The sequence below is a fragment of the Choloepus didactylus genome, chromosome 2 (genome assembly GCF_015220235.1).
Source record: "Choloepus didactylus isolate mChoDid1 chromosome 2, mChoDid1.pri, whole genome shotgun sequence".
Classification (NCBI taxonomy): domain Eukaryota; kingdom Metazoa; phylum Chordata; class Mammalia; order Pilosa; family Megalonychidae; genus Choloepus; species Choloepus didactylus.
Window position 1 is genome coordinate 96853671 of NC_051308.1, and position 27724 is coordinate 96881394.

Below are 27724 nucleotides of genomic sequence, written 5' to 3' on the forward strand. Positions count from 1 at the left end.
CTTCCTGTAACTGTTTTCAAATAATTTTAGAGGAAAAAAAATCCATAAACTGGGAGGGGAATGACAAGATAAATGTTTAATGATCTTTAACACACTCTTCCCAGTGAAAAATAAAAATTCATAGGTCAATGGGAGGGAATGAGTTATTAGGAAGGATACTCAAATTGTCTAGATTCTTTTCCTCATCTCATTGTTTAACAATTCCACATTATGCAGAAAAACAGTGAAGAAAAAAAACAAAAAAAAAACAGGGACAAAGAAGAGATTCCCAAAGCTTTATATGTTGTGTGAACTTGCTTTGTTCTGCCCTTTAGTTATATCATACGAATCTGTGGATTCTTAATAGAAAGATTGGCAAAGGTTAAATGCCTGAGGTCAAATCCTTCTAAGTACTTGTCCTACTTGCTGATTTAAGAAATCTCGACCCTCTTTAACCTCAAAGTCTTTGAGGAACCATAATGCTATCACAGAGCCTTGACTGCTGCCTCCAGCTGGAAGCACGTCGGAAGGCTGTGTAAAGATGACTCTCCAGGGAGAGCTCTGCGATATTGGAGACTGGCGATCTTATTACCCCATTTCTGTTTTCTCAGAAGGAAATCAGCTATACATGGGGAACTCTTATTTCAAACAAGAAAGAACTTCAGCCAAGAGAATAACTGATCCCTTTTACTCTCCAAATGGCACAATACTCCTAAAGCAAAGCCTGGATTTTCTACTTTAATTATATCTATGGCATCGATCAAAAAGTACTTAGAAGGACTTGACCTCAGGCATTTAACCGTTGCCAATCTTGTTGTTAAGAATCCACAGATTCATATGACATAACTAAAGGGCAGAACAAAGTAAGTTCACACAACATATAAAGCTAAAAACTGCCCCATGTTTTAGAGAGAAAAACAGCAACAAAAACTTCTCAAATTGTCTTGAAAAGTGGCACAGCTAATGGATATTTCCTAAAAGTTACAACCAAATAAACGGTGCTGACACTCGGTCACAGGCCACCTGGCTATGCTTCCAGCTGAGTATCTCCATTCGCCAACTACAGTAAATGCTAAGACTGGTTAAGCCCTTAGATAAAAAGGCCATGTCTATCGGAATACTAAAAGATCTGCTACAGTCTCTGTTAAGGCAAACTGTGTTTCAATGATGGTGATAGGAATGTTTCTGAAATTTCTTATCCTAAATACCCCTGGAAGAAAGTACAAAATCAGCAAGACAATTTATACATACGTAGAATCATACCATCTGTTCATCATGCAACATTGGCTCCTCGCATCAGGAAGATTAAATAGAATACATATCCTTTATACATATTTTTTTCCCTCTACAAATGCACAGGTGCCGTCCTTGCCCAGGTTTACAAGGCCACGTGTAGTTAGGGGCTACACTTGCTTCACACGAGTCCGGTTGGGAGTTGTTTGCTTGCTCAGGATGTGTCGTTAGGTCTTCTCTTAATTTTTCCGGATGTCCGCGTACACTACAGACTCTGACTTGTTAATCCTGTCACTGTGATGTCCGCCAGAGTGGTCTAACTGCGCATATATGACTGGGCCCTGGAGAAGAGAAGTGGAATTAGAGGTTTGGAATACCTGCTGGTCCTTTTCAGGTGCAGGGGTGGGACATAAGAAAAGTGACAACATCAGGGTTCCAAGTGAGGAGCTCCCTCTTTTGAATGCCTTCAAAAAGACATCTCAGGAAAGGTGTGCCCAGGATTCATGTTCAAACAAGATTATGGGCATATGCTGAGTAACTGTTGAAGCAGGCACATGGGGGTTCGTTATACCCTTCTCTTTACTTTTGTGTATGTATGAATATAACAAATAAAAACAAAAGCTTTCTTAGGAATATCCCTTATCTTGATATCTGTCACAGAATTTCCCAACTCTTACAATTGGGATCAAAACCTTAAGGATTAAGACTGTTCCTTCTACTAATCTGACACCCACTGAAATCATTAGCTTCAAAAGCAGCCACGCCAGAAACCAACAGATGGGTGCCACTCAAAGACACAATCAATTTGCACTGGTCATTTTAAATAAACAGGTACCTAAAAACACTTCAAACAGTCTTCAACACAACTGCTTATCTAGCACAATTCTTTTAAACTGATGTGATCATAACCAATGAAAATTCTGCTTCTTTGCTTCCCAAAATCAGATAACATTTTCCTGTTTTCAAATAAAATTAAAAAGGAAAAAAACAAAAAACCACAATCTGTAGCTAAAGATAACAGGTAAAAACCCTAGATAGACTAAGTAAAAGCCTCAGCAGTAAGGAAGAAGTTTAAACATCCTAGAGAGTTGTCAGGGTTCAATCCTGGTAAGCAAAAGAAGGCTGGGCTGCCTGGGATATTGCTAATTCCCTGACCCTTGGGGAGAGGGTTTGAGTTGAGGCTGTGTGTGCAAACATCAAGCAGGTGGTTGTACTTGTTGACTAAGCCTTAGAGTTCCTTCCAGCCCAGGGATTCTGTAATTGTAAAAAACAAAATAGCCCTGGTATACAAAAGGAAGCTTGAATACAACAACAAACCACCTTTCCTCCCAATTCAGGAAAAGTCTCCTTGAGAAGTCTAATATTGTAATTAAACTTTCAACTTGGAAGTCAAGCTCAGTGGCCAAGAGCATGTGGTTTAAAATAAACTCCCTTACTCCCATCCAGGAGCCCCAACAACCTATATTCTTCAGCATGTAACCTGTGAGCCTGTGGAATTCAGGGAGTCCAACATCAATGGAAGAGGCCTTCAAACCGGGAAGTGGAGTTACAAAATAACTCTCAGGGCTAGACCCATTTGAACTTTGGTATAGGTCCATAGTCTGAATTCATGAGATAGTTGTCTCCGACAAGCTCTGTGGCCTTGGGCATACTGGTAAACCTCCAAGCATCAGTTTCTTTATCTCTAAAATGCCACTAACCTAATAGTATCTACACCCCTTAGGGCTTCTGTGAGAATGAAATGAGATATCTATAAATAACTTAAGCAGTGCCTGGTACATTGTTAGCAGTCAATATACATTAGTCGTCATAATCGAACATCTCGTTACACAAATACACTTTAAAATACACTAAGTAAGCTAAACAGTCAAATTCAGTGTGTTTGTCTTTAGTTTATAGAAGGTACACTCTAAGGCCTGTCATGGGTAACATGAACTGATTGCCCTGTTAACACTGAATCAACACAGACCCTCTCCAGCTTAGAAAGCTGCAAGTTAAATGCTAATCCTAAAGGAAAACAAAATGTTTTTTTAAATGCTGTTTTCTACAAATAGGAACAGATTGAAAAACAAAGTGTTTTCTATTAAATTAATTGATCCCTGGTAATAGCCGCTTGCAAGAATAGAACAGACCTCCTAAAAATAAATTATGTAACTTCCTAGACAGTAAGACCCTAATCATAACTTCTAAAAACCCATTCTGAGCTTTAGGGTGTATTTATAGGGGAGAGAGTTTACTATGCATGACAGAGTGTCAAAATGGCTACAAATTCTTTCCCTCCCTGCACCTCTACACTTTTGCAATAAAATACCACAGATCTCCCATCAAAAGGAAGAATCAAGTGCACAACTGCACACTATCTCTCTGGCCGATATGGAGATACTGAGTGAGACCGCTGTAGACTGTCCAGTCACCAGTTAAGCCTCCAGCTGACTGCAGACACCTGAGACACTGACAGCAGAGATCAGATGAACTGGCCCAGACTAGAAGATCCAACCAGCCAACCCACAGAATCAGGAGCCAAATAATGGTGGTTGTTTTAAGACATTACATTTTGGGATGGTTTGTTACACAGCAATAGATAACTGATACACTATATGAGGTGAAAAGAAAGGGAACAGAAAAAGCAACGAAAGAAAAGAACGCAGAATTATCTCCAAATCAATATCAATTATACTCTAAATTATCATGAAAGACCTGTAAGGTCTTTCATGTGAAAGAGTATTGTCTTTCATGGCAAGAGAATTCAACAATCTGTTGAAAGCAACTGGGAAAATATTAAAGAGTAAATATTGTTGATATTTGGTTTTCTTCTAAGTATTTATCACTATCTAAAGTTATCTAAGGTTATCCCCCCTTGCACTCTTAGAGGGCAATCAAGTCCTAAGATCAGGGACCTGTTAACTTCCTAGAACAGATCTTGGTTGACTGCTGGTGCTAGACGAAGAGATGGATAAAATAATGGATCCAGAAGGATCCTGAGATGTGGTTTGAGATTGGGAATCTGCTGGTGGACCTAGCTCAACTTAGAACAGCTCTCTGAAGTCAGGTTCCAAGGGCTATCTGGAAGTGAAGTATCCTAGATTTCTGTGGAACAAATCCCAAGACCTTGACTTTGAGGGCCAATGACAAGACTTCAGGAGGATCCTCTGAACTAAGATCAACCTGGAAATGAAACTGCCTTTGCTAAGACTTTCTCATTTGGATATGCAAAAATAAAAAAAATAAAAAAAATAAAAAACCCACCTCTACATTTATTATGAATGTAATTAATACCACTGAATTGTACACCTGAAAGTGTGTGAGATGGGAGATTTTGAGTTGCATATGTTACTACAATAAAAAGTTTAAAATAAAATGAATACAAAAATCAATAAACCTACATTATCCTAGCCGTTTTCACTGTACATCTTGGCACTCACTCTCCCTACCCTCTTCATTCCCTCGCCTCCCCTTTCCTTTCCATTCTTTTCTTTTCTTTTCTTCTTTGACTTTGTCACAAAGAATTACAACAATCAAGTGAAATACCATCCTGGATATATAATTTTTTCCCCAACTATCTGCTATACAAAGTATATCAAAATATACTTTGCTTTACAAATAGTCCCTAGCTACTAAAAATGTTTCCAGAAACTAATTGCTTGGCTTGGGTCTATTCCTTTAGTTCCAACTAAAGGTAAAATTACCCCTGAATTCTACTTGTACCAAACTTATTCCAATATAAAAACACACTGGTAAAGGAGTGGGGAGAGGAACAGGAAGAGAGGCATTCTGAAAAGCAAGGAGACCTACCTATATACACATGTTCATTACTCACAAGTCATTATGTTATTTTTTGTAGTACACACTTCCCACGGTTTTTGCAGCCTAAGGCTTTATAATCTGGATCTGGTCCTTCAGGTATTAAAGGAATCACTCTGACATCCTGGCATGGGCATCAGTAAGAGCACATCTACTTAACCACATGCTCATTGACTGTTGACAATGTTTTTTAAAACCAAACATAAATGTGAAGCACAGCCACATAATATGACTCTCTGAAATAAATAAGAATAATACTAAATTATTCTCAAATTGGAGTTGAAAAGAATTGGGCAGACAGGAGAGAATATGCATATGCTTTAAAACCAGACAGATCTGGGAATAACATTAGCTCTGCCACTAAATAATGACCTTGATCAAGTAACCTGACCTAACAAAGCCTCAGTTTCTTCATGTGTAAAATAGGGGCAATAGACGATTTTACCTCACAGGGTTGTTGTGAGGACTAAATAAGAAAATGCATGTAACACACTTACTATGTACTGTAGCTGACAAACACATAAATATTCCATCCAACCACTGTTCTCCAAAATATACTTGCCTTTTGTATACAAAGCATTAACCATTTCCAGAAAACCAACTACCCATAAAATACATACACTAAAATTATTTAAACTAATCAGTCAAAACTAACCTTTACAGAGAAAGATTTTTGCCCAATGCCAGAAAACTGCAAACTCTGGGTAGTTCCTCCCTAAAAGCCTTGCCAATTGTGGTCAGTTAAATTATGTTCCCCAAGCAAAATACCTGTACTTAATCAGCCTTCTTGTAGGTGTGAACTCACATGTAAACAGGAACTTTTGGAGCTGTTGTTTTTAGTCAAGGTGTGGTCAACTGAATCAGGGTGGGTCTTACTCCGCATTACTGGAGGCATTACAAAGAGAGGAATCCAGAAGCCAGAAGTCGGAGAAGACCACAGAGAGAAGCCAGATGTCAGCGGAAACCAGAGGAGCAGACACAAGGTGAGAGAGATGGCCATGTGATGGGGAAGTAGAGATGCAAGCCAGGCAACTCCAAGTTTGTGGCAAGCCGGCACCTGGATGCTACAGACTTTGGGGAGAAAGCACAGTCTCGCTAACGCCTTGATTTTGGACTTTGAGCCTTCCAAACCACGAGCTGATAAACGCCTGTTGTCAATTTAATCCTATGTGTGGTATTTGTCATGGCAGCCTGGCAAACTAGAACATCACACTGACCTCCCCACTCCACTGCAAGGGCCCTAATTTGGTTCTGGTGTTCACCCTGCCTTAGCACAGGTAAATGACCCTGTCCTCCCCCAGCTCCCCAGGTGTGAATCATGACCGGTGTCCAAGTCAGTCATAATTCCTGTTCCCTTGCAAGTGACTGGAAGGGGCATCAGCATGTCACCCAGTTTTGGCCAATGGGCATTGGGGAAGGTCAGCTGGGGGTGTCTGATAAAGACTTTCCTTCATAATAAAAACCACAGGGGAGGACATTTCAGTCTTCCTCCAGCTGCCTGTGTTCATGTCCAGATGTGAAATCACAGCAGCTGTTCTGAGGCTGAGGGCACAAGCCTAGGAACAAAGCCAATATGTGCAGGATGAAAGAACAGTAAGTTGGAAAGAACTTGTGTCTTGAGCGACAAAACGAACCTAGGAGTACTGTGCCTCAGGACATCTTGTGAGTTAAGAGACCCTAAAATTAATGCCCTCCCTGGGAATTGAAGAAGTTTCATCTTTTGTAAATTTCCTTCTTAGAGTATCCTAGTTTTTTTTTTTTTGTCTGCTGTTAGAATAACATGGAGCTATTTACTCATCCAAATAGTAATTACTAATGTCAGTTGATTCTCCGGTGCTGCCCGCAGGTAGGAAATGAAGGTTTTGGTGATTCGGAAGCATGTCATAATGGAACCCTCGCAAAAAGCATGCAAGGGAGAGCGTTCGCAAATATTCCTACCATGCCCCCAGTTCACAGATCTGATTGTTAATACATGGATAACAAACGCCTAAACCTGTCCTAATAAGAATAATTATACCACGGACCCTGACAGAGGTGAAAAAATGAGAAGGATTTAGACAGCAACTTGCCCAAGCCCATCCTTTCAAAGACGAGGGAACAGACCAGGTTCAATGATTCTCTCCAAGTTAACACATTAGCTCATCTGCAGAGTCAACATTAGTCTGTTAGACGTCACTAATCCTTAAACAATACCTTGGGATTTATCTAAATATGAAGATTTCCTCAAGGGTGTTTGTCCGGATATTTTTAAAAAATTCTCCTTATCATGGGAAAGCCTACAAATTGTCTGAACATCCTAGGAATCCCTGGGTTCTTGAGGGCTGAGACTGGGTGATAACCATCCCTGCATTTCTCCTGGTTAGCCCAGAGCTACCTGTGCAGAGGCCCCTCACACGCCTGCAGAACTGATGAAAAGTGAACATACAATGGAGCGAGGAGGTCATTAAACAAATGCTATGCTTGATAGTGCTCAACCACATAGAAAATGTATTTATTAATCTCATAAATTCCCTAAGTAAGATGAACAGATCAAGTGAAGTAAATTTTTCCTAAACTGTGAAAAACCTTTTCTGCCTCAGCTGGAATAAACTGAAGGTAGAATATGCCATAAAGATTCTGGTGAGAACAACTTTCATAAACTACTTCGGCTCTTTGACAGAGAAGTATCTCAGATACTGTGTTGAGTGTGTGAAGTAAATTTTGTTACCCTAGGAGAATATCCCCTGACATAAGTTGGCATGACCATCAACAGCAAACCTAAATAAAGCAAAAATGAGAAGGTAAATCCATTAGGAAATCATATGATCCATTCAAAGACTTGTGTTAATCAGCAAAGGATTTATAAGTTCCAGAAACAAGTAGGGCAGAAAATAGTTTTAACAATTGTAACCGTAAAATAAAAGGTACTGGTAGTTATGACTTGATAAGAAATAACCGAGTAAGACAGAGGGTAATGCAGGTGTGGACCACTCAAACAGAAACCTTGATTTGCAGCAGGTCGGGGGAGAAGAGGCCTGCAGGGGGTCTGCACCGAGCACAAAGGAAATAACCCAGGACACAGCCAGGGGCAGCGCTGCAGTTTTACACAAAAAGCCAATCTAACTAAATGTGTTAGTATCACAAACGCTGAAAAATGGAAATATAGATTGACACAGTGTTTGAATTACTCCTCATCAACCTCTAGAAAACACCGCGGTCACACCAATTGCAGAATACTGGGGTTCATCACGGGAGAAATGAGCCGAGGCCTGGGATGCAGGCACAACAGGGGGGGATGTCTGCACTGAAAATGAGACGGGCAGATATCTACATGCTGAACAGCCATGAAACATGACAACATGAAAGCCAGAAATTATAACAGAAAAAAAAGGAATTCGGAAGAAACAGAGCAAAAGCAAGTAATACCAGAAAAGAGAAAACAGAAAAAAAAAAAAAAAAAAACAGTTATATTCTCAGGGATGAGAGAAGAAAATGTGGCACACGATATTACAATCAGAGAATAAGAGAAAGCTCTTGGAAATTAAAAAAAGAAAAAAAAAAGGAGTATAAATTAAATACTCAATGAGAATTAGAAGACAAAGTTGCAGGGATTTTCTAGAAAGCAGAACCGCAAAATGGAAAAATAAGAAACTAGAGGATTAATCTAGGAGGTGGTCAAATTCCTGACAGGAATTTAAAAATAAAACAAAAAACTGGAAAAGTGAAGGAGAAAAATATTCAAAGAATGATGGAAAAAATATCCTAAAACTGAAGGACATAGTTTTCTCATTGAAAGGTCCAACTGAGTTACCACCCATCTCAAGATCCTTAATCACATTTGCAAAGTCTCTTTGGTCATATAAGGTAACATATTCACAGGTTCCAAGGATTTAGGATGTGGATATCTTTGGGGAGCCATTATTTTGCCTATCACACAAAGTCTCAAATTTTATCTACTGTGCATCCTTTCTCAAGAAGTATGGGGGATATGTTCTGTGATAATATGGAAATAAACTAAGAAAGATGAAGTTCTGGGACCCAAAAGAAAGGAATAAAGAAAATTCCTAGTGAGGCAAGGCCCAAGATGGAAACTACACAGCAACCTAGAGCACAACCAAGCCAGAAGATTGCAGCAGGTGTGTCTCTGAAAATAAACTGAAACCAACAGAATATGTGATGTGTTTAAACGTGCTCAGAAATTTTTTATTTGGTTGGACAGTTGTTGCTTTTTGCTTTATAGGATTGCCTTGGGCTTTTATTGGAACTGTATCACAGCTCAGCTTCTGTCCAATCTTGCATCCTTGTACTTCCTTCCACAGGTGTTGACCCCAAGAGTACTTCCAAATAAATGTTTTGAACACTAGCTTCTCAAAGACAGTTAGGAAGGAAGATTAGGAATTATGGTGTCCCAGGTTGGGTTTCCAGAAAAGCCCCTTCCATTCTCTCTTCTACTATTGTTGGAGAGTTTTAAGATGGAATACAAATACGTACTTAGAAAACTAAGCAAATAAATACAAGGCAAATATTAACTCCGTGAAAAAACAAAAATTGTACAAGAAAGTAAATATATGTGGTACAGTGATTAAAAAAAGTTACATGGACTTACTACTGTAACACTGAAAAATGACTTATTTAAATATGGTGAGATAATCATACTGGCAATAGGTATATGCACACATATGTGTATGCACGTGTGTGCACTGGGAGAAAAGGCAGGGGTGGAGGGAGATAGCTAAATCCTCATCTTCCTGACTAGGGAGTCAACAGATAATATCTAAAACTGAAAAATCTAGAAATAGCAATATAAAAGTTGTTTAGAAGTATAAAGATAAATACCAGAAGAAATGGTTAAAAGAATCGAAAGTATTTGTCTCAGGAGACTGGATATCTGAGTGGAAAGGTGTGGAACAGAAGGGCCACTTCTTTTTCATCTTTAGTAATATTTAATATTTTTAATCGTTTTTGTGTATTACTTTAAGAAAATAGGAAGACCTGGGAACCTGAAGCTGTACAGTAAAGAAGATACAAAAAGACAAGGCTATGGCCTGAGAGAGAATTCTTAGCTTCACTCTTTCCCTCTAGGAGTTTTGTTTCCAGCCATATGACAGACTCAAATTTAAATACAAATGTTGTCACTTTCTACGTATGCATGATGTGAAAAAAAAATTAAACCTGGATTTTGATGAGCTATTCCTGTGGTAGGGCAGGCCAGAGAAGACTGGGTTTTAGACTTCAGTGTAACTCTGGGAACTTGCAAAGGCAACATCTTTAAAAGGTAAACTAGAAAAAGATCCTTGCCCACAGTGGGACTGGAGTGTATAGGTCTTGGCTCTGCATAGATGAAAAAAGAGAAAAAAGTCTCCCCCAAGAATTCATAGCTACAGCCCTGTATTCATGAAGATTTGGAGATGAAATCAAACTGTCTGGGACTCTGAAGACCCTAAGCCAAAATTTTCATTTATATATACTTGATTGGTAGTATCCCAAGGCTCTTGGCAGAAAAAAAAATACATATCATCTCATATGTAATATAGTTTAAATGAGGCCTCAAAGAATTTGCACAAGTGCCCAAGAAACATGACTACACAGTCCTCAAATCACACACAAAAAATGATAAAACAACAATTAGCAAGAATCATAGAAAAAACACCTGCAAAATCAGACCAGCGAAGATGACAGACATTGAAATTATGAGTTTTGGAATATGGAATAAATATATCTAATAGGATTAAGTAAACAAATACTTAACAAGTAATGCTGGAACAAGCAACTAGCAAAATTAATCAGGCAGATTTGAAAAAGAACTAAATAGAATTTCTAGAAAAGAAGGGTAAAATATGAAATTGAAATTAAAGACTTGAAACTGGGCTAAACAGTAAACTAGATATAGCTGAAGAAAAAATTAGTGAATTGAAAGGCAGAGAGGAAGAGATTATGCAGAAAGCAGCACAGAAGCAATAAGAGAGGTTAAGAGGTTAAGAGACAGAGGATAGAGTGAGAAAGTCTAATATACATCTAATCAGAGTTCCCAAAGAAGATAATAGAGAAAATGGAGAAAGGCAATATTCAAAGAGATTATGACTGAGAATTTTCTAGAATTTATTAAAGACATCCACCCTCAGATTCAGGAAGCCCAATGAAATACCAAGCAGGAACAACAAAAAGTAATCTATAAATAAATGAACCATGGACAAACTGCAGAATACCAAAGGCAAAGAAAAGATCTAAAAAGCAGTCAGAGAGAATGGACAGATTACCTATAAGGAAACAACAATTACAAGTCAACTGATTTCTCAGTAACTTTTGTCTTTAAAATTTCCTACCATCTGCTTATTTGGGTTTAATCTGCTCTTCTTTTTCCAGATTCTCAGATAGAAGCCTAGGTCACTGACTTTAGGACTATTCTTTTGCTAATCTAAGCAGTTAATGCTACAATCCTCAAAGCACTGCTCTAGCTGTCTCATAAATTTTGAAATGCTGAGTTTTCATTTCCATTCAGTTCAAAATATTTTCTAACGTTTTTTTGTGAATTCCTGTTTTACCCATTGTCTTAGTTTCCCAGATGCTAAGATAGATACCGTAAAGTAGGTTGGCTTAACAACAGGAATTTATTGGCTCATATTTCAGAGGCTAGAAAGCTTGCTTCCTCCTGGGATTGGTATCTTCTGGCTAGTTGGCAATCCTTGGCATTCTTTGACTTTTCCTGTCAAGTGGTGATGTCCTCTCCTTGTTCCTTGACTTCCAGCTTCTATTCCTTCCATGCTTTCTCTTCATAAAGCTTCCAGTAATAGGATTAAAGCCCAACCTCATTCAGTTGGGCCACACCTTAACTAAAAATAACATCTTCAATAGGTCCTATTTACAATGGGTTCACACCCACATGAATGGACTAAGATTAAGAACATGTTTTTTTCTGGGGCACATGATTCAACCTACCATACCCACTGATTATTTAGACATTTGTTGTTCAATTTCCAATTATTTGGGATTTTCCAGAAGTCTTTTCTGTTACTGATTTCTGTTTAAATCCATTGTGGCTAGAGAACATACCCTATATAATTTTTATCCTTTAAAATTTTTTGAGACTTGTTTAATGGCCCAGAATATGGTCTATATTGGTGAATGTTTCATGTGCACTTGAAAAGAATGAGAATTCTGCTGTTGGGGAAGTATTTTATCAATGTCAGTTAGGTTATGTTGGTTGCTAGTGTTGTTCAAGTCTTCTTTATCCATCCTGGTTTTCTGTATACTTGTCCTATCAATTACTGAGAGAGAAATGTTAAAACCTCCAACTATAATTATGAGTATGACTATTTCTCCTTTCAATCCTTCAGATATTTTTAAGCCTATTATTATATGCATATAAAGTTAGGATTAGGTCTTTTTGATTAATTGATCACTTTACCATTATGAAAATGCCCCTCTTTATGATGGGTAATATTCTTTGTTCTGAAGTCTACTTTGATATTAATATAACCATTCCAACTTTCTTTTGATTAGTGTTAGTATAACATCATTTTATGTTTAACCTGAGTCTTTATAATTAAAGCAGGTTTTTGGTAGACATCATATAATTTGGTCTTGCTTTTCTATACAATCTGATCATCTATGCCTTTTAATTGGAGGGTTTATACCATTTATATTTAATGTGATCATTGACAGCTGGGTTTAAATCTACTATTTTGCTATTTGTTTTCTATATGTCCTATCTTTGTTCTTTTCCTCCCCTCATTTCCTGCTCTCTTTTGGATTAAATCAGGTGCTTTTTTTTTTTTTTTTTAATGGTTCTGTTCCGGTTTGCTAGAGCTGCTGTTTCGCAAAATGCCAGAAATTGATCAGCTCTTATAAAGGGGATTTATCAGGTTACAAATTTACAGTTCTATGGCTATAACAGTGTCCATACTATGGCATCAACAAGAGGATATCTTCACTGAAGGAAGGTCAATGGCATTCAGAACACCTCTGTCAGCTGGGAAATCATGTGGCTGGTGTCTGCTGGTCTTTTGCTCCCAGGTTCTGGTTTCAAAATGGCTTTCTCCAAATTGTCTCTGGGCTTCTATCTTCACTCCTTTCTCTCAGCTCCTGTGTATCCTTGCTTCTTTCTCACAGGGTATTTCTCTCTTAGCTTCCCTGGGGCAAACTCCGGGCTTCATCTCTTAGCTCCAAACGTCCTTCTGTCTGCATCTCCAAGCATCAGCATCTGTGTTGGCTCTTGAGCTCTCTTAAGAAGTCCAGTGAACTAATCAAGACTCACCCTGAATGGGCAGGGCCACAACTCCAAGGAAATAATATAATCAGAGTTCTCACTCACAGTTGAGTGGGTCACATCTCCATGGAAACACTCAATCAAAAGTTTTCAGCCAACAAGGATTGGGTTAAAAGATCATGGCTCTTCTGGGGTCCATAACAATTTCAAACCAGCACATGTTCCGTCGTAACTCCTTAGTTAGCTTATTAGCTAAACCTTTAAAGAATTTTTGTGTGTTTGCCATAGGGTGCATAGTGTATTTCAACTTCAAATCTTAAAATTACCTTCAAATTACAAATTCACAGATTATGTAAGGCCCTTACAACAGTATCCTTCCATTTCCCCCTTCTGTCCTTTGAGCTACCATTGTAATACATTTTACTGCTATGTGTTATAACCACACAAAATACTATCATGATTTTCATTTAACAGTCAATTATTTTTTAAAGAGATTTTAAAAACAGAAAAAAACATTTCAATATTTTTTAACTTATTTACTTGGTATAGATCCAAATTTCTATCTGGTGTGCCTTTCCTTCTGTTCTAAACATTTCCTTCAATATTTCTCATAGAGCACATCTGCCAATGATGTATTGTCTCAGCTTTTCTCATTTTCATGTTTGGAAAGTATTTCTGCTAGGCATAGAATGGAAGGTTCATATGCTTTTCTTCAGCACTCTAAGAATTCTGATCCCATTTTCTTCTGACCTGTATCATTTCTGATAAGAAGTCTTCCATCAGTCTTATCTTTGTTCCTCTACTTTTAAGATTTTTCTCTTTATCGGTTGTCTTAAGCATTTGATGATGATGTGCCTTTGTGTGGCTTTGTTTCTTCTGCTTGGGCTTTCTGATCTTCTTGGATTTATGGGTTTGTATTTTTCATCAAATTTACAAAATTTTTGGCTGTTTCTTTAAATGATTTTTTTTTTCAGTCACTTCCCTCCTTCCTTTCTTTCTGGGACTCCAAGTAGCTTGCTATTGTCCACCAGCTCACTGAGGCTCTGCTCATTTTTTTTTTCACTCTTTTTCTCAATGCATTTTGGATAGTTTCTATTGCTATATCTTTAAGTTACTGATCTTTTCAGCAGTGTCTAATCTGTTATTAATGCCATCCAATGTGTTCTTCATTTCTAGAGGTTCCATTTTGGTCATTTTTATATGTCTACTTCTCTCCTCCTTATAGTCAAGCTTTCCTTTACATCCTTAAGCTTATTTATAAGATTTACAATATCGATTTTAAGGTCCTTGCCTATGAATTCCATCTTCTCTTTCATTTCTGGCTCTGCTTCTATTGACTATTTTTTCTCCTGATTATGTATCATATTTTACTGCTTTTTTTTGTACACTTGGTAATTTTTTATTGGTGCCAGACATTCTGTGAATTTTGCAATGTTGGGTGCTGGATTTTGTTAAGTTCTTATAAAGAGTGTTGGATTTTGTTCCGGCATGCAGCAAAATTATTTCTGGATTAATTTGATCCTTTCAAGGCTTCCTTTTCAGCATTGTTATGGTGGGCCCATAGCAGCCTTTATTCTGGTCTAATTTAGCCACACAACTAAGGCATAACCATTCTGAGGATTCTGCCCAATGCCCTGTGCATTATAAGGTCTCTCCACTTTGGTTTGTAGGAACAGAAACAATTCTCAGCCCTGTGTGAGATCCAGGCACTGTGCAGCCTAATGCTTTTTAGGTGGTTCTTACCCCAGTTTCAAGGAGTTTTCACTCATGCATATGCAAATCTATACTCAGCCAACATCAAGGAGACCTCACTCTCTGTGTGGCTTCTTTCTCTCCAGTACTCTGTTTCATAAATCCTAGCCACTTTGGCCTTCCAAACTCTGCTTTCTGCCTCCTCAATCCTGTGAGACAACTGGGCTCTGTTCTGCTTCCCCTCTCTGCTCGGCAGTCTGGAAACACCCTCAAGGCAATAAACCGAGGCAATCACAGGGCTTACTTTATTTGTTTCCCTTCTCCCAGGGACCAGAACTGAACAACCTGGTTTTCAATACTCGAAAATCATTCTTTGATATGGGTTTTTTTTTTCTCTAGTTTGTTTTCAGCAGGAGGGCAATTTCCATAACAGTTAATCCTTCAAGGGCAGAAGAAAAACTTTCCAAGAACTCTTCAGATGTTATGCTTAACTGCAGCTCTCACGCCTTCATTCATAACCCTATTCCAGTTCATAATCCAAATTAGTGGAGTGGAGTATCTGAGGTATTATACTATGTAATCTGAGAAAGAAACTCGACTACAATTAACAAGCCTGATGCTATGGTAGAGAACGTGGTATTTAGAAACCTGGGTTCTAGTCTGAATTCTGTCATTACCTGGGTATATGCTTTAAAGTAATTTAACACCACAATGCCTAAGTTTCCTCAGCTGTGTAGAAGATTCCTCATCATATATAACAACTGTAGAATAATACTTTGGGCACTTTCATCCACAAAAGATTGTTATTATTATTTTTTATTTCCTCTTTAATTCATTCCCTACTGCTAATACCTCCTCAGGGTAAAGATACAACTGGACAAATTCCTTAGAATGCTTTCTACCTCAGAAGAAACTAGCTGGTATTCATCTATGGAATCTTTGCCATGTCACAATTATAGTTATAATAGCATAGCCAAAACACAAGGGCCTGATTTAATATAAACCATAACACTAGATTTTGTGCTACGCTCCAAATAAAAGTTATTTCTCCTCTCCACTTTCAACAAGAAGTTTAGAGAACCAAAACCCTTCTTTGTTCATCAAGCCTATTAATTATTCAGATAAATGCTTACTTTCAACTTCTTCCAAAGAATATATGGAAAATAATTTTTGTTTTATTATCAATAACAAGAACATAACTCTTTTCTGCTAATATCTCATCTTATAAGCACTTCTTATTTCCTTGAGCAATTAAAGAAGAATCTTTTACATCTGACAAAGCCATTTCCAGACTCCACATTGGGTCAAAGGGGCCACACTGTTAGTATGCAGTATCTTAGTAGAGATTTAGTGGAAACCTATACTCAGGTCAGATTCTTCACTCATTTGCTTGGTAAACCTAGCCCAACTCTTTAATTCCCCTCTTTCTCTTTCTCTGTCTCTCTCTTTCACGGCTCAGCATTATTTCCCACACCCGGGAAATGACAGAGCACCAAACTGGAGAGCACAGGACAGTGGGCGGAACTGCAATCAGCCATTACCTGGTGAGATCCAGAAGGCAGACTCTTTACTAGACCCTCTGTGTCGGAGGGAGACTTGCGTGGAGTCTGCTTAACCGGTGACAGACTCTCTGATGTACTGCAGCTGACGAGGTGGCAATTTGGAGAACAAATGTAAAAATTAAAATTAAAATGAATGGAGACAAAAATAGAGAAATGCAAGTGATGGCAAGGTAAAGCAGCAGAGGTATAAAAACAAAAGACAACAGAACAATGGGTATCAAAATGATCACATACCTTGCAATTATTTGCTATTCCTGACACTGACTCATCCTTCTAAGGCAATGCACATATGATCCAGGGAGATACAGAAACCACTGTGGTACACAACCACACCTCTCTACCCCAGTTTATAATGATACCTGCTGAAGTGGATTCTGGCCATAAAGATGCATTTATCCTTTTCTTCAGCCATCAGCCCTCCTTTGGGATATAGGTTTAAAGGAGTAAGCTACAGCTCCTTAATGGCTTAATGGTGATTCACCTTTGTGACCATCAAAAGCAAACCTCTTCTGAATATATTTCAAAATTTGCAGATCCAGATCCAGGCTAGTGGTCTCTGCTCATCTCATTCTCTGTATTCCCTAATTCCCCATATGTTATTTTTCCAAACAATAACACAACCAAACCAAAGAAAACCCAGGAAGTCATGAATGACAAGAACAATGCAGAATGCCACATCACACGGCTGAACTATTTTAGGGCAGAGGGGTCTTTAGCAGCAAGTACCATCTCATAAATAAATCAGTGAAAATGAATGCCAGGAGCTAACTCATTAGGATTCCCTAATGGAATGTTTCAGGAGTAGAGCATAAATCTTTTATGATATTATCTTTTTAAAAAATTTTAGGCATTCAGGGATGACCATATTTAAAGTGTCAGGGCACGTTACTAAGAGCAAAGTACACCATGCATTCTGCAAACTGTGCCTTCTCTAAATTGGGAGCCTACAGGCCCAGAAACAAAATGGGTTGACTATTAGAACACAGAGGCTCTCAATCATCCATAAGACAATTCATGTATGAAAAAAGGAAATTAAACACACACACACACACACACACAAACACACACACAAAGGTATTTTACAAGAAGAACATATACATTCAGATGAATATAAAACCTCTCCATAAACTGACAACACAATTTCATCAAGATAGTATGGCTCAATATATTTCCAATACAAACACGAGACATTTTTATGCAAACCATAAATAGCTATTGGGTTAGCTCAGAGCTAGCTAGTTAGATGTCAAAAAGGGAGATGGACTGAATATGTACACACAAATATTAACTGCAACAGGCAATGTGATTAGTTACCATGTGTCTAGTGGGAGTGGAAGAGAAGACCCAGCCCTGTTATAGTCTCAATCTGTCGTGTATATCAGCTTTTCTTAAGTGGAAGATAAGCAGGACCTGATCCTGGCACACCGAGATGAAAAAGGCAGAGGAGGGGGAAAAAAAAAAAACCAAAGTGAGAACGATAGCAGCATTCACAATGCCATGCAGGATACTACGGAACACTTTTTTGCCCCTTTATTAACCCAAAAGCAAGAACTAGAGTCACCACCCTGGATTAGTCTCATGTAAAACCAACAAACCCAAGTTAAATTTAATCATAAAACACTCACCATGCAAGGAAGCAGATACAATCAGCAGAACAGAAGCATTCCAAGCAAGAAATATCTGAATTTAAGCACTCAAACTTGTTAAAGCACAGCACTCCTAAAACCTTTACAGCAGCAGAGCCCACAGAGAGGTTCCCACCGTCCACCAGCAAGAGAGCTGAGGGGGTGCAGCCCTCTCAGATCACAGCCACTTTAGAGAGGTTAAGATTGGATCCCGGCACCTGTGAAACTGCTGGTGATACACCATCTTTAATCCAACCTTCGCTCCCAGTCTTACCACATGAGTTCTAAATAGCTTATATGGGTTAGCTTTCCAGCTGGAGTGAGGAAGAGAGAAGGGCTTTCAATTAGAAACACACCCTATGCTCAAATGTGTTCTTTTTGAGAAGTCATTTAAAAAGAAAGAAGGAAGGAAAATCTGCTTTTCTTTATTGTTGCTATATTTTGGTGTCCTACTCTAATTATCCCAGTTTGGGCAGGTCCAGCCATGCATTCAGAGCTGATTAAAGCGATAAAATTGCTTAAGCTTGGGGAGGGAGCAGGGATGAGGACAGAAAGAAAAAGCCCTTTGTGATCACACCAGGGGGGATAGTATAGTAACACAACTTCTTCTTGATTGGATTTTTATATTTACCTAAGTGAAAAGAAGAACCTTATGAGATTATCACCAAGAGGCTCAAATTAACATCTGAAATTGCATAAGTGATATGTGTGGCTTAATAATACTAATTATAGAGTGGATGGTACCAAAACACAGAGTACAAGCTGCAGAGCAGTTCATGTCACCAAACCTAAGAAGGAAACTGTAGAGTGGGGATTGGTGTCCTATTCCACATTTAACAGCAGGGCCCTGATTTCAACTTGCCCACTTCAGAATACCTTCCAAGAAGACTGCTGGATTCTGGCATGAAAACCAACAGTAGTTAGTTCTTCAGAATGCTTTTTCCATAGAGAATACCTATGTTTTTATAACTTCTGACTCCTTCCCTCCATCCCTCCCCTAAAAAGCAGTGTCTCTTACCCAGTATAATTCCGTTTTGAGTTCCTCCTTCTATAAAGGACAGCCAGGATTGCGACGATGAGCAGCATGAGACCAAGGGTCACGGCAGTTACTACACCCACTACCGTCCAAACAGGAAACATGGGCAAACTCTCTAGAGAGAAAGAAGAAAACAGTTTTAAGATACATTGCTACACAGAGAAGAAATGGAATTTTATTCAATTAATAAGCCAGTGTCCTCCCTTATGGAGTTACCACACCCTTTGTAGTATTATCAAAAATATGAGATCTATGTATCAGAAAACATGCAAATATTAGCTGATAAAGTATGAACTACAGAACTACACACTTTTATACACCCAATCCCTCTCAATGTCCTAAAATTAAAGAAAATCTGAGGATGTGAATTTCCCTCAATCTACTCTCCAACAAAACAAACTTTTTTTCTCAAAATGAGATACCAGCACCTGCATTTCTTGCTTATTCTCAAAAGAAGGGAAGAAATAGCTGTACTATTTTTGGAAATGTCAAAACTTTCTCCTGAAGAATATTGAAACAATCTTAATCTCCTTCTTCCCTACTGCCCATCCCAGCTAACTGTAATGAATTTGGTTTCACTTCTAATTCATGTTCAAAAATTACTATTCCTGAAATTGGATCAATAGGCTCCAGACAGGAGGTATATAAATGGAGAAATTGGCAAATCCATCTGAAATGAGCAGCAGTTACCCAACCCCCAGGCGTGTGTGTGTGTGTGTGTGTGTGTGTGTGTGTAGTGACAAGTCTGTGGGAATAGGGAGCAGAAATGTAGGGCAAAAATACTCCCTTCACACACACCTTGAAATCTAACTTTCATTCTCCAACTGAACATAAGATAGAGGGGACTGCGTCATTACTGCAAAAATACTCAAGGAGGTACCTTTCTCTACAACATAGAGCCTAATGTGTCCCGGCTGGACAACAATGTCCGGAGGGTTTTTGACATCACAGATATAGGTGCCATTGTGTATAAACTGCATATTTTCTATGTTGATTGATGCATCTTTCTTGTCCAGGTCTCCAGCCCAGCTGATTCTGTCCTTAAACGGTGGATAATTCCCAAGGTATACTTGCCCTTGAGAGTAGTGGAAAAACTGCAATAAAGAAAAAAAAAAAAAGAGCACATGAGCTATCCTAAAGGCAGATGCCTGAACTCTATAACAAGCATGCTGTGAAAGGTTCCTTTAAAAAGACTTCATAGAGAAAGAAATCCTACATCAAATTATAAATTTCAAGCCATGGAATCTAAGCCAAACAGAGGTTTAGAGATCATGGAGTTCAACCTTGTCAGGTTTCATTTGAAGAAACAGACTCATATATTATCTCTAATCCTCTCGAAGCCCAGTGATGTAGTGATTACCAGTCATATTTTTACAAATAAGGAAACTGTGACTCAACGAAGCCATTTGCCCAAGGTCACAATGATAGTAGGTGTTGGATTCTGAGTCAGTCAGGCCCAACTGTGTCTTGAAAGTTCACACTCTTCCTATGACAACATGATTGAGCCCATTGAAGCCAAAGGCTTCGGTTTTAATTCACAAAGCTTAATACTGAGATATGCAAAGGAACAAAAAAAAAGATCAGATGAATTAATCTAATGGGTTTCCCCCTATTAGTCTCCCATGGGAAAGTCATGGGTATGTGATTTTGCAAAATGTTCAGACAATGTATAATGTTCTCGCCTGGCTATGAAGGCTCAGCCTTGTGTCCCTTTCTCTTTCCACTCTTCACTCTCTCCTCACACCTCCTTTGAGCAACGAATATGTTCCATTTCAAAGTAAATCTTGTCAAACCCAGAACCTTGGGAGCAAGGTAGGGCATAATGGGTGGGGATATACCCTGAGATTCCAATCAAGCAGCTCTGCTGGAGGCTTGATATCTTTCTTCTCATTCATGGATGGGGTGATGGTGGGGCTGGGGGTAGAAATCAGTATTATTCAACCAGTGAACTTCATTGGCAATGCACAGAGAACATTTTCTGAACCCTCTGAGCATGTTGAAAATCCCTGTGCAATCTCATCCATTTCCATGATTTAATGATCGTCTGTATTTTGTTAACTTCCAAACCTCTCTCTCCGACCAGTGTTCCTCGAAGACCTCCAAATCCTCACCCAATTGCCTACTCACTTTACCACGTAGCTACTCCCACCCCCCAAGCCTATCATCTTCTCCTATAGACTTCATCTTCCACTTGTGTGTCTCATCTTGACCAATGGCTACCATTCCAATCCCAAACCTAAATCTTGTAATAATTCTTGATTCCTGTATCTTCCTTCCCATCCAATGAATCCTCCAATCCTATCAATTTTACATCACAAGTTTCTCTCAGTTTTTTCTTCTCTCTCTTCCATTCCCACCGACAATGCCTGAGATCATGCTTCTGTCATCTTGGACTCCTGCACCTTAAATGGTCTCTCTGATTCTGGCCTCAACCTCCTCTAATCAACTCTCCACAATGCCTAAATGACCTCTGAAAAACATAACAATGACAACAACAAGAACAATACAACAATAACAACAATAATGGTTACCAGTTCTCAAATATCTACCCTGAGCTTAATATGACCTAAATGCTTGTTAAGACTGTGAAGGGTCTGAGATTTTACCCTATTTGCAAGCCTACCACAGGTTCATAGATGCTGATAGAAGATATAAGACTCCTGGGTCAGAAACAAAGGACCTGATTACTTACGGCACAGCAAGCAGCATGTTTTTATCTGTTCCCTCTGCCCCCCAGTTCCACAGAGATGGTATGGAGGGGCTTAGGAGGATGCTGTGCACACAGAGACTTTGCATCACCAAAGAGGATCCCCAAGTTTAGGGAACCCAATCTTTTATAATGGGCAGTAGGCCTATCTGACCTTGGCCCTGAAGGCAAATATTGTTTTCATTATATTGGACAGTAAGCAAACTGTCCTCTGCTCCATAGAAAAATGCTATCTCTATCTTTCAAGACTGGTCATTGTACAAAGAAAATTTGGAACAAAGGCAGCCGGTGCCTCTGCTTGTAAGATGTACAGAAACATGAGCGACTCATGAAGAATTATCTTCCAACGATGCTCTGATGCTCATGACCAAAATGCAAGGTGAAATTCACCTGCCTTTTATTTCACAAATGAAGAAAGTGAGGCTCAGAAAACCCAAGGTCACAGGCCACAGAGCTGGAATTCAAACTCAGCTTGGATTCCAAAGCTCATGCTATTGCCTTATCTAATGCCTCTCACGTCTGATCACATCTCACCTGCTTGAAGTCCTTCATTCTCTCTTCTTCACCAGGAAATAAACCATACACTCTTAACTTAGCAAACAAGTCCTTCTGTGGTCTAGTCTCTGCCTTCCTTTCCCCCCTCATCCTCAAATACTCCCTGCCTAGCATTTCTGTATGAGCAGGGATGAATGACAATATGCTGTTTTCCATTGCTGTGTCTTTATGCATACTTCTCCCCTGTCTGTCTCCCTCATTAGACTGGGTGCTCTTTGAAGGCAGGATAAATTGTATTTATCTCTGTAATCCCCAGGAATGTGGCAGGGACTACACAATTTTCCTGAGCTGAATTGATGAATAATGTCTTGGTCCAACCAGTGAGAGAAAGAAATGAAACAGCAAACACTCCACACAAAAGATGAGATTTCCTTATTGGCCAATATTTATTCGGTGTTAGCCACTATGCTAAGGCTGTGAGAGACAGCAAAGGTGTAGGACACATCTCTATTCTTAAAAAGCTAATATTCAGCACAAAGAAGAGAAAAACTGGAAAAACCTTACAAGTTGACATATTCCTTAGGGTCTTGAGAAAACACATGTGCATTTAATTTTGCCTCTATAGGAATGTTAGTATATGTTCTACAGGATGCCATATTTCTGTGAAGCAGCGGAATGCCTTTGTATCTGTTTTCCTGTGATACTTGTACGGATTCCTTTATGCGGCTCTCAGCCATTCTGACACTCTGTCTTATATAGAATTATACCCAATGAGGGTGTATACCAAATGAGGAGGTTATCTAAACATAATCTCTGATTTTACCTCATCTTTTCTTCCTTCCTTCCAGGCACAAGACCCAGGCGTCCTCCCTTTTTATAAATTCTGGGGGACACAAGATTCACTCAAGAATTTGGAAATCAGCTGCCTGCTCCAACCCAACGCAATCATGCTCTTCTCTGAGAGGTTTGCTCAACAAAAAATGCATAGCTTCGAGAATATCTACATAAAAAAATGAAGCAAGTTGGCCAAAGGTAAAGATGTTTTTATTCCAATGGCCACAGTTACCTTTACACATACTTCAAGTTTTTCCAAATAAGATCCTCAGAGAATGCATGCTCTATAGGCTGGGGGCAGGCAGTACTTCTACTCTTGCAGGAAGGATGGTGAGGGTAAATTCCTAACACAAAGGCTTTAAAAGGCCCTTAGCAAAAAAGACTTCAGAACTTTCAAAGATGAACAGCAGCTGCGTATATAGAGAGCTACTGTAAGTGAGAGCTGCTTAGAGAAATCTCTAGCCCATGCATTCTCGGGGGGGCAAAAATTGGGGGGGTATGAGAAAAATCTTGTTCTTTTTATGTATAAAGTGCAGATATACAGTATATATGTGGTATTAAAATTTTAAGAGGGGGAACAATGCTTAGAAAAAGTGTCTAAAAAAGCTCTTTGAATAGGGGGACAATAATGACAGGGGGTTCAGAAACACTGCTTTAGGCAAACCCTAAAGCTTACAGGCAGTAAGATTTTATTAACAAACTTTTTCATCCCAAAGAGATTAAAAAATGAAGTGTCTAGAGCCACAAATACATTAGGGAAATAATATCGAACTCAGAGTCCAACAAAAAAGGGTCCAAACAACTCTGGTCTGTGTGTTGTAACCTTGGGTAAATAATGACCCTTTGAGACTTTTTCTCTTTTTAAATCCCAGGTGAAAATGGGGAAAATATAGCTTCCTCATAGAGGTGTGAAGATTAAATGGCTCAAGGTATATGAAGTGTCTGGCACTTAGGCAATGATCAATGAATGTAACTCATCATTGTTCAAAAGAAGAGTTGGGTTTTCTTATTTAAAGATAAATGACAGACTTTGCCCTGCCATGTTCTGCCAGCCTAAGATGTATAACACCGATAAATTATGTGACGCTACTTAAAGGACATTCAATATACAGATAGAACCGCGGGAAAGTAATAAACAGTATATATTAGTAATTCAAGAGATTGTACTAAGATTATAATCAACATTTATCAGCACTTGCTATGAGCTAGACACTATCCTGAGCACTTAACCTGTATTCCCTCTCTTTATCCTCAAAACACTCTGTTGGAGATTGAATCATTTCCCCCACAAAAGCCATGTTCTTAATCTTAATCTGCACTCCTGTGGATGTGAACCCATTTGTAGATAAGGCCTTCTGAAGATGTTATTACTAAACATCTTCAAACTGAATCAGGGTGGCTCTTAGTCCATTTTACTGGGGGCCTTATAAAGAGTGAAAGTCACAGAAAGAAGCCAGAAGATGTAGAAGCCAGAAGTCAGAGAGTGCCTCAGGAGGAAACCACGGCCATCACCATGTGACAGAGGACTGCTATCTTAGTTTCTGGTCTGCTAAGACAAATCCCATCAATGAGTTGGCTTAACAATAGGAATGTACTGGCTCTGTGTTTTAAAGCTGTCCAAAATCAATTTTCTCTGAAGACTGTGGTATTCTGGAGCTGGCTGCCAACGATCCTTGGGTCCTTGAATTTTCTGTCACATGGCAGTTCACATGCTAATGGCTCTCCTTTCTCTCCTGGGTTCCATTAACCTCCAGCTTCTGCTCCTCTGCATGGCTTTGTCCTCACAAAGCCTCCAGTAATAGGATTAAGGCCCAACTTCATTCAGTTGGGCCACACTTTAACTAAAAATATCTCCAAAAGATCCTATTTACAATGGGTTCACACTCACAGGAATGAACTAAGATTAAGATCATGCCTTTTTCTGGGGTAAACAACCAATCTACCACAACTGCCATCACCAGCATGCTACAGACTCCAAGAGAAAGCATGGCCTTGCTGATGCCTTGATTTGGGATTTCTGGCCTCTGAAATCATGAGCCAATAAATTTGTGTTGTTTAAGCCAACACACTGTGTGGTATTTGTCATAGCAGCTCTGGCAAACTAAGACATCCTCCCATGTGGGAAGTTTTATTACCTCCATTTTACAGCCAGGAATCAGGATCATCAGTCCATGTTGAATAAGGACTCGCTGCATAACGAGCAGTCATCTAGTTACCAACTAACCTTCCTTTTAACACTCAGGCACTTTTTCCTTGTTCTGTCACTTACCTTACTCTGAAGTCACCTGTATACCAGTCTTACGCCTAATTGTACTCTGAATGAGAGCAGAGATGGTGTTTTATACATTTTTGAAGACCCTAAAAACCCACTGCATAGCAAGTACCCAATAAATAATGCTGAGACAGATGGACTATAAGCTTATTAAAAAACTCATAATCAAATCAGAAGGGATCATACACATAGATCAAAAAATTCAGCTATACGTAAAAGAAACAAACGCGAGTAAAAATGGGGCAAATGAAAGCTGAACGGTCACAGGATAATCGTGATGAGAGTTAGTGAGGGTCAGTTAGGGGTTGCTCTGTAGAAAAGATAAAATTTTAAATGGATACGATGGTAAGGAGGAAATGGGGGGACAGCAATGGGACAATTACATGCAAAGATAAGGAAATAAGCTGCGCTTATTAATTACCGTATACTACAGTATACGGAGGCCTGTGAGGAGGGCTACCAACAGCAGTCAAGCGTTCTTACCGACACGGTGGTGTCGGCCCCTTCCGGCTGGAAGCTCCAGGAGACTGAGGTTGAGATGCCGGTTGTGTTAAGAGACTTGAACTTGCACGTCAGCTTCCCCTGGGTCCCATTTGCCACAAAGATCTCTTTTGGTGTATACACCTCCAAGGCCGATACTCTAGCTGTTACTGGAGAGAGAGGAACAAGGAAAGAGTAAGAATAGGATTTAACGTGAATAAGAGTGTGCATACGTATCAGAGAAGACAAAAGGAAAGATACAGAGAAGTTACTAGACATTATACATTAACCCACTGCCGCTGTTCCTGTACATTTCTGGCAGGATAGTCTATAGCCGGGTACTTCCTACAAGCGGGATAACTGCTGATGGCCTGTTTTTAGTGATGTGGAGGCCACATTTTTACTTCTTAAAACCGTTCTCACATCCACTTGCTATGTTTCAATTGTTATCACTGAACTTTTCTCATCTTCCATATTTAAAGCTCTTCTGAGTAAGATATCACTTTGTTTTAAAGCCAGGTTTATTACTTAACTGATCTTTTTCCTATAAGGGATTTAAGGCAAAAATTCATAATATATTTTGTTTTCATTCGTGAAATCAGTGGTGAAATATATTTTGTTTCATGAGTGCCAGGTCCTAGTGTACTGGCAAAACAGCTGACCACACTGTGTCACATTTACCTTTCTACCTACTAAGTTTTTTAGTTAGCCCAAGTCCAGGAAATTGTACCTAAAACGTGTCTATCACTTGGAATATAAAAACAGCTCATTTTTCAAGATCTGTAATCAGAAGCAACTGCAGGAATTTATAAGGAATTGCTGCTAAATTAGATGGTCTTCACTTAAAAAGAGACACTTCCATGGACTAAATGAAATTTAGATATAAACTTATTTGGCCTAAAATTAGAAACAAAGCCAATACAGATAAGAGTAAAAACACCCATCTTCAAAATATAAATTTTTTTAAAGAAAGTTCTGGAGAGAATAAATATGTGCAGTGTTCCAACTGTTCTTAGAATGGAAGACGGGCAGCATAAGGAAGGGCATTGTCACCGAGGACTGGCGGTCATTTTCAGAATTTTTTTCCTTCTCTAGGGCTTATGACTGTGGGCCAAGGAGAATAAGTGAACTCCCCCATTTCTCCCAAACATCTTCCAAATGTTTATTCTCAGGACACAATGAGGACTTTTGGCTATTCTTTTTAATAAACTGATAGCCCCACTGCATCAAGCAGATTTTTTTCTGCCAAAGAGGGTGGATTATTATTATAACGAACAATGGATTATTATTTGTGGTCCAAACCTCAAAGTAAGCCCTTCTTTCACACACGAAGCAAACAAAAGACGCTCCTTGCTATTGTGTGGGTAGGCAGAAAAGCAGCCCTGGGGCACGTAGGTTCAAAATAAAGGACAAAGCACAAGGCTGGACAATTTGACCAGCTTATTCCAGGAAGCAGCACTAGTTCGTAATCCTTATTCACTCTGTGATTCTGACTAGCTTTCTCCACAGTGATGTGCACCAAAAGGAAAGTCACAGTCTCCAAGGTCAATAAATGAGGTTTCTCAAGGCTTTTAGCAAACCAGATGCCGGCTACAAGAGCTGGCCGCGAGAACTGCCACTCTGAGGTGTTAGTTTATGGGGTTGGGCCAAGTGTCAAAGTTTACAGTCACAGAACTGTGACCAAAATGACTAACCAAATTCCTAAATGGCTTCTAGGCAATCTAGTCAAGTCAGACTTGATTTAGTTACTTCAAAGCTGGCTAATGAACAAGTGGATTTTTTTTTCTTAAATCTACATTTGCTCTGTGGCTAATTTGAACATG

The 27724-nt window shown here is 39.0% G+C and overlaps 1 protein-coding gene across 3 annotated transcripts in view; it reads right to left on the minus strand.

The window, feature by feature from the left end:
• Positions 1-326: 326 nt before the first annotated feature.
• The window catches only part of MPZL1 (myelin protein zero like 1), a 62132-nt gene continuing 34734 nt past the window's right edge, over positions 327-27724 (minus strand). The window contains exons 2-6 of one of the 3 annotated variants that reach the window (XM_037825430.1): positions 25905-26071; positions 19994-20207; positions 19096-19228; positions 16432-16528; positions 327-1553 (exon numbers count right to left, since the gene is read on the minus strand). In XM_037825430.1, coding sequence (XP_037681358.1) covers positions 1452-1553; positions 16432-16528; positions 19096-19228; positions 19994-20207; positions 25905-26071 — 713 coding nt within the window. In that variant the 3' untranslated portion in view covers positions 327-1451. Of the gene's footprint in view, positions 1554-16431; positions 16535-19095; positions 19229-19993; positions 20208-25904; positions 26072-27724 lie in introns of all 3 variants that reach the window. The other 2 variants (XM_037825429.1, XM_037825431.1) reach the window with 2 other exon arrangements.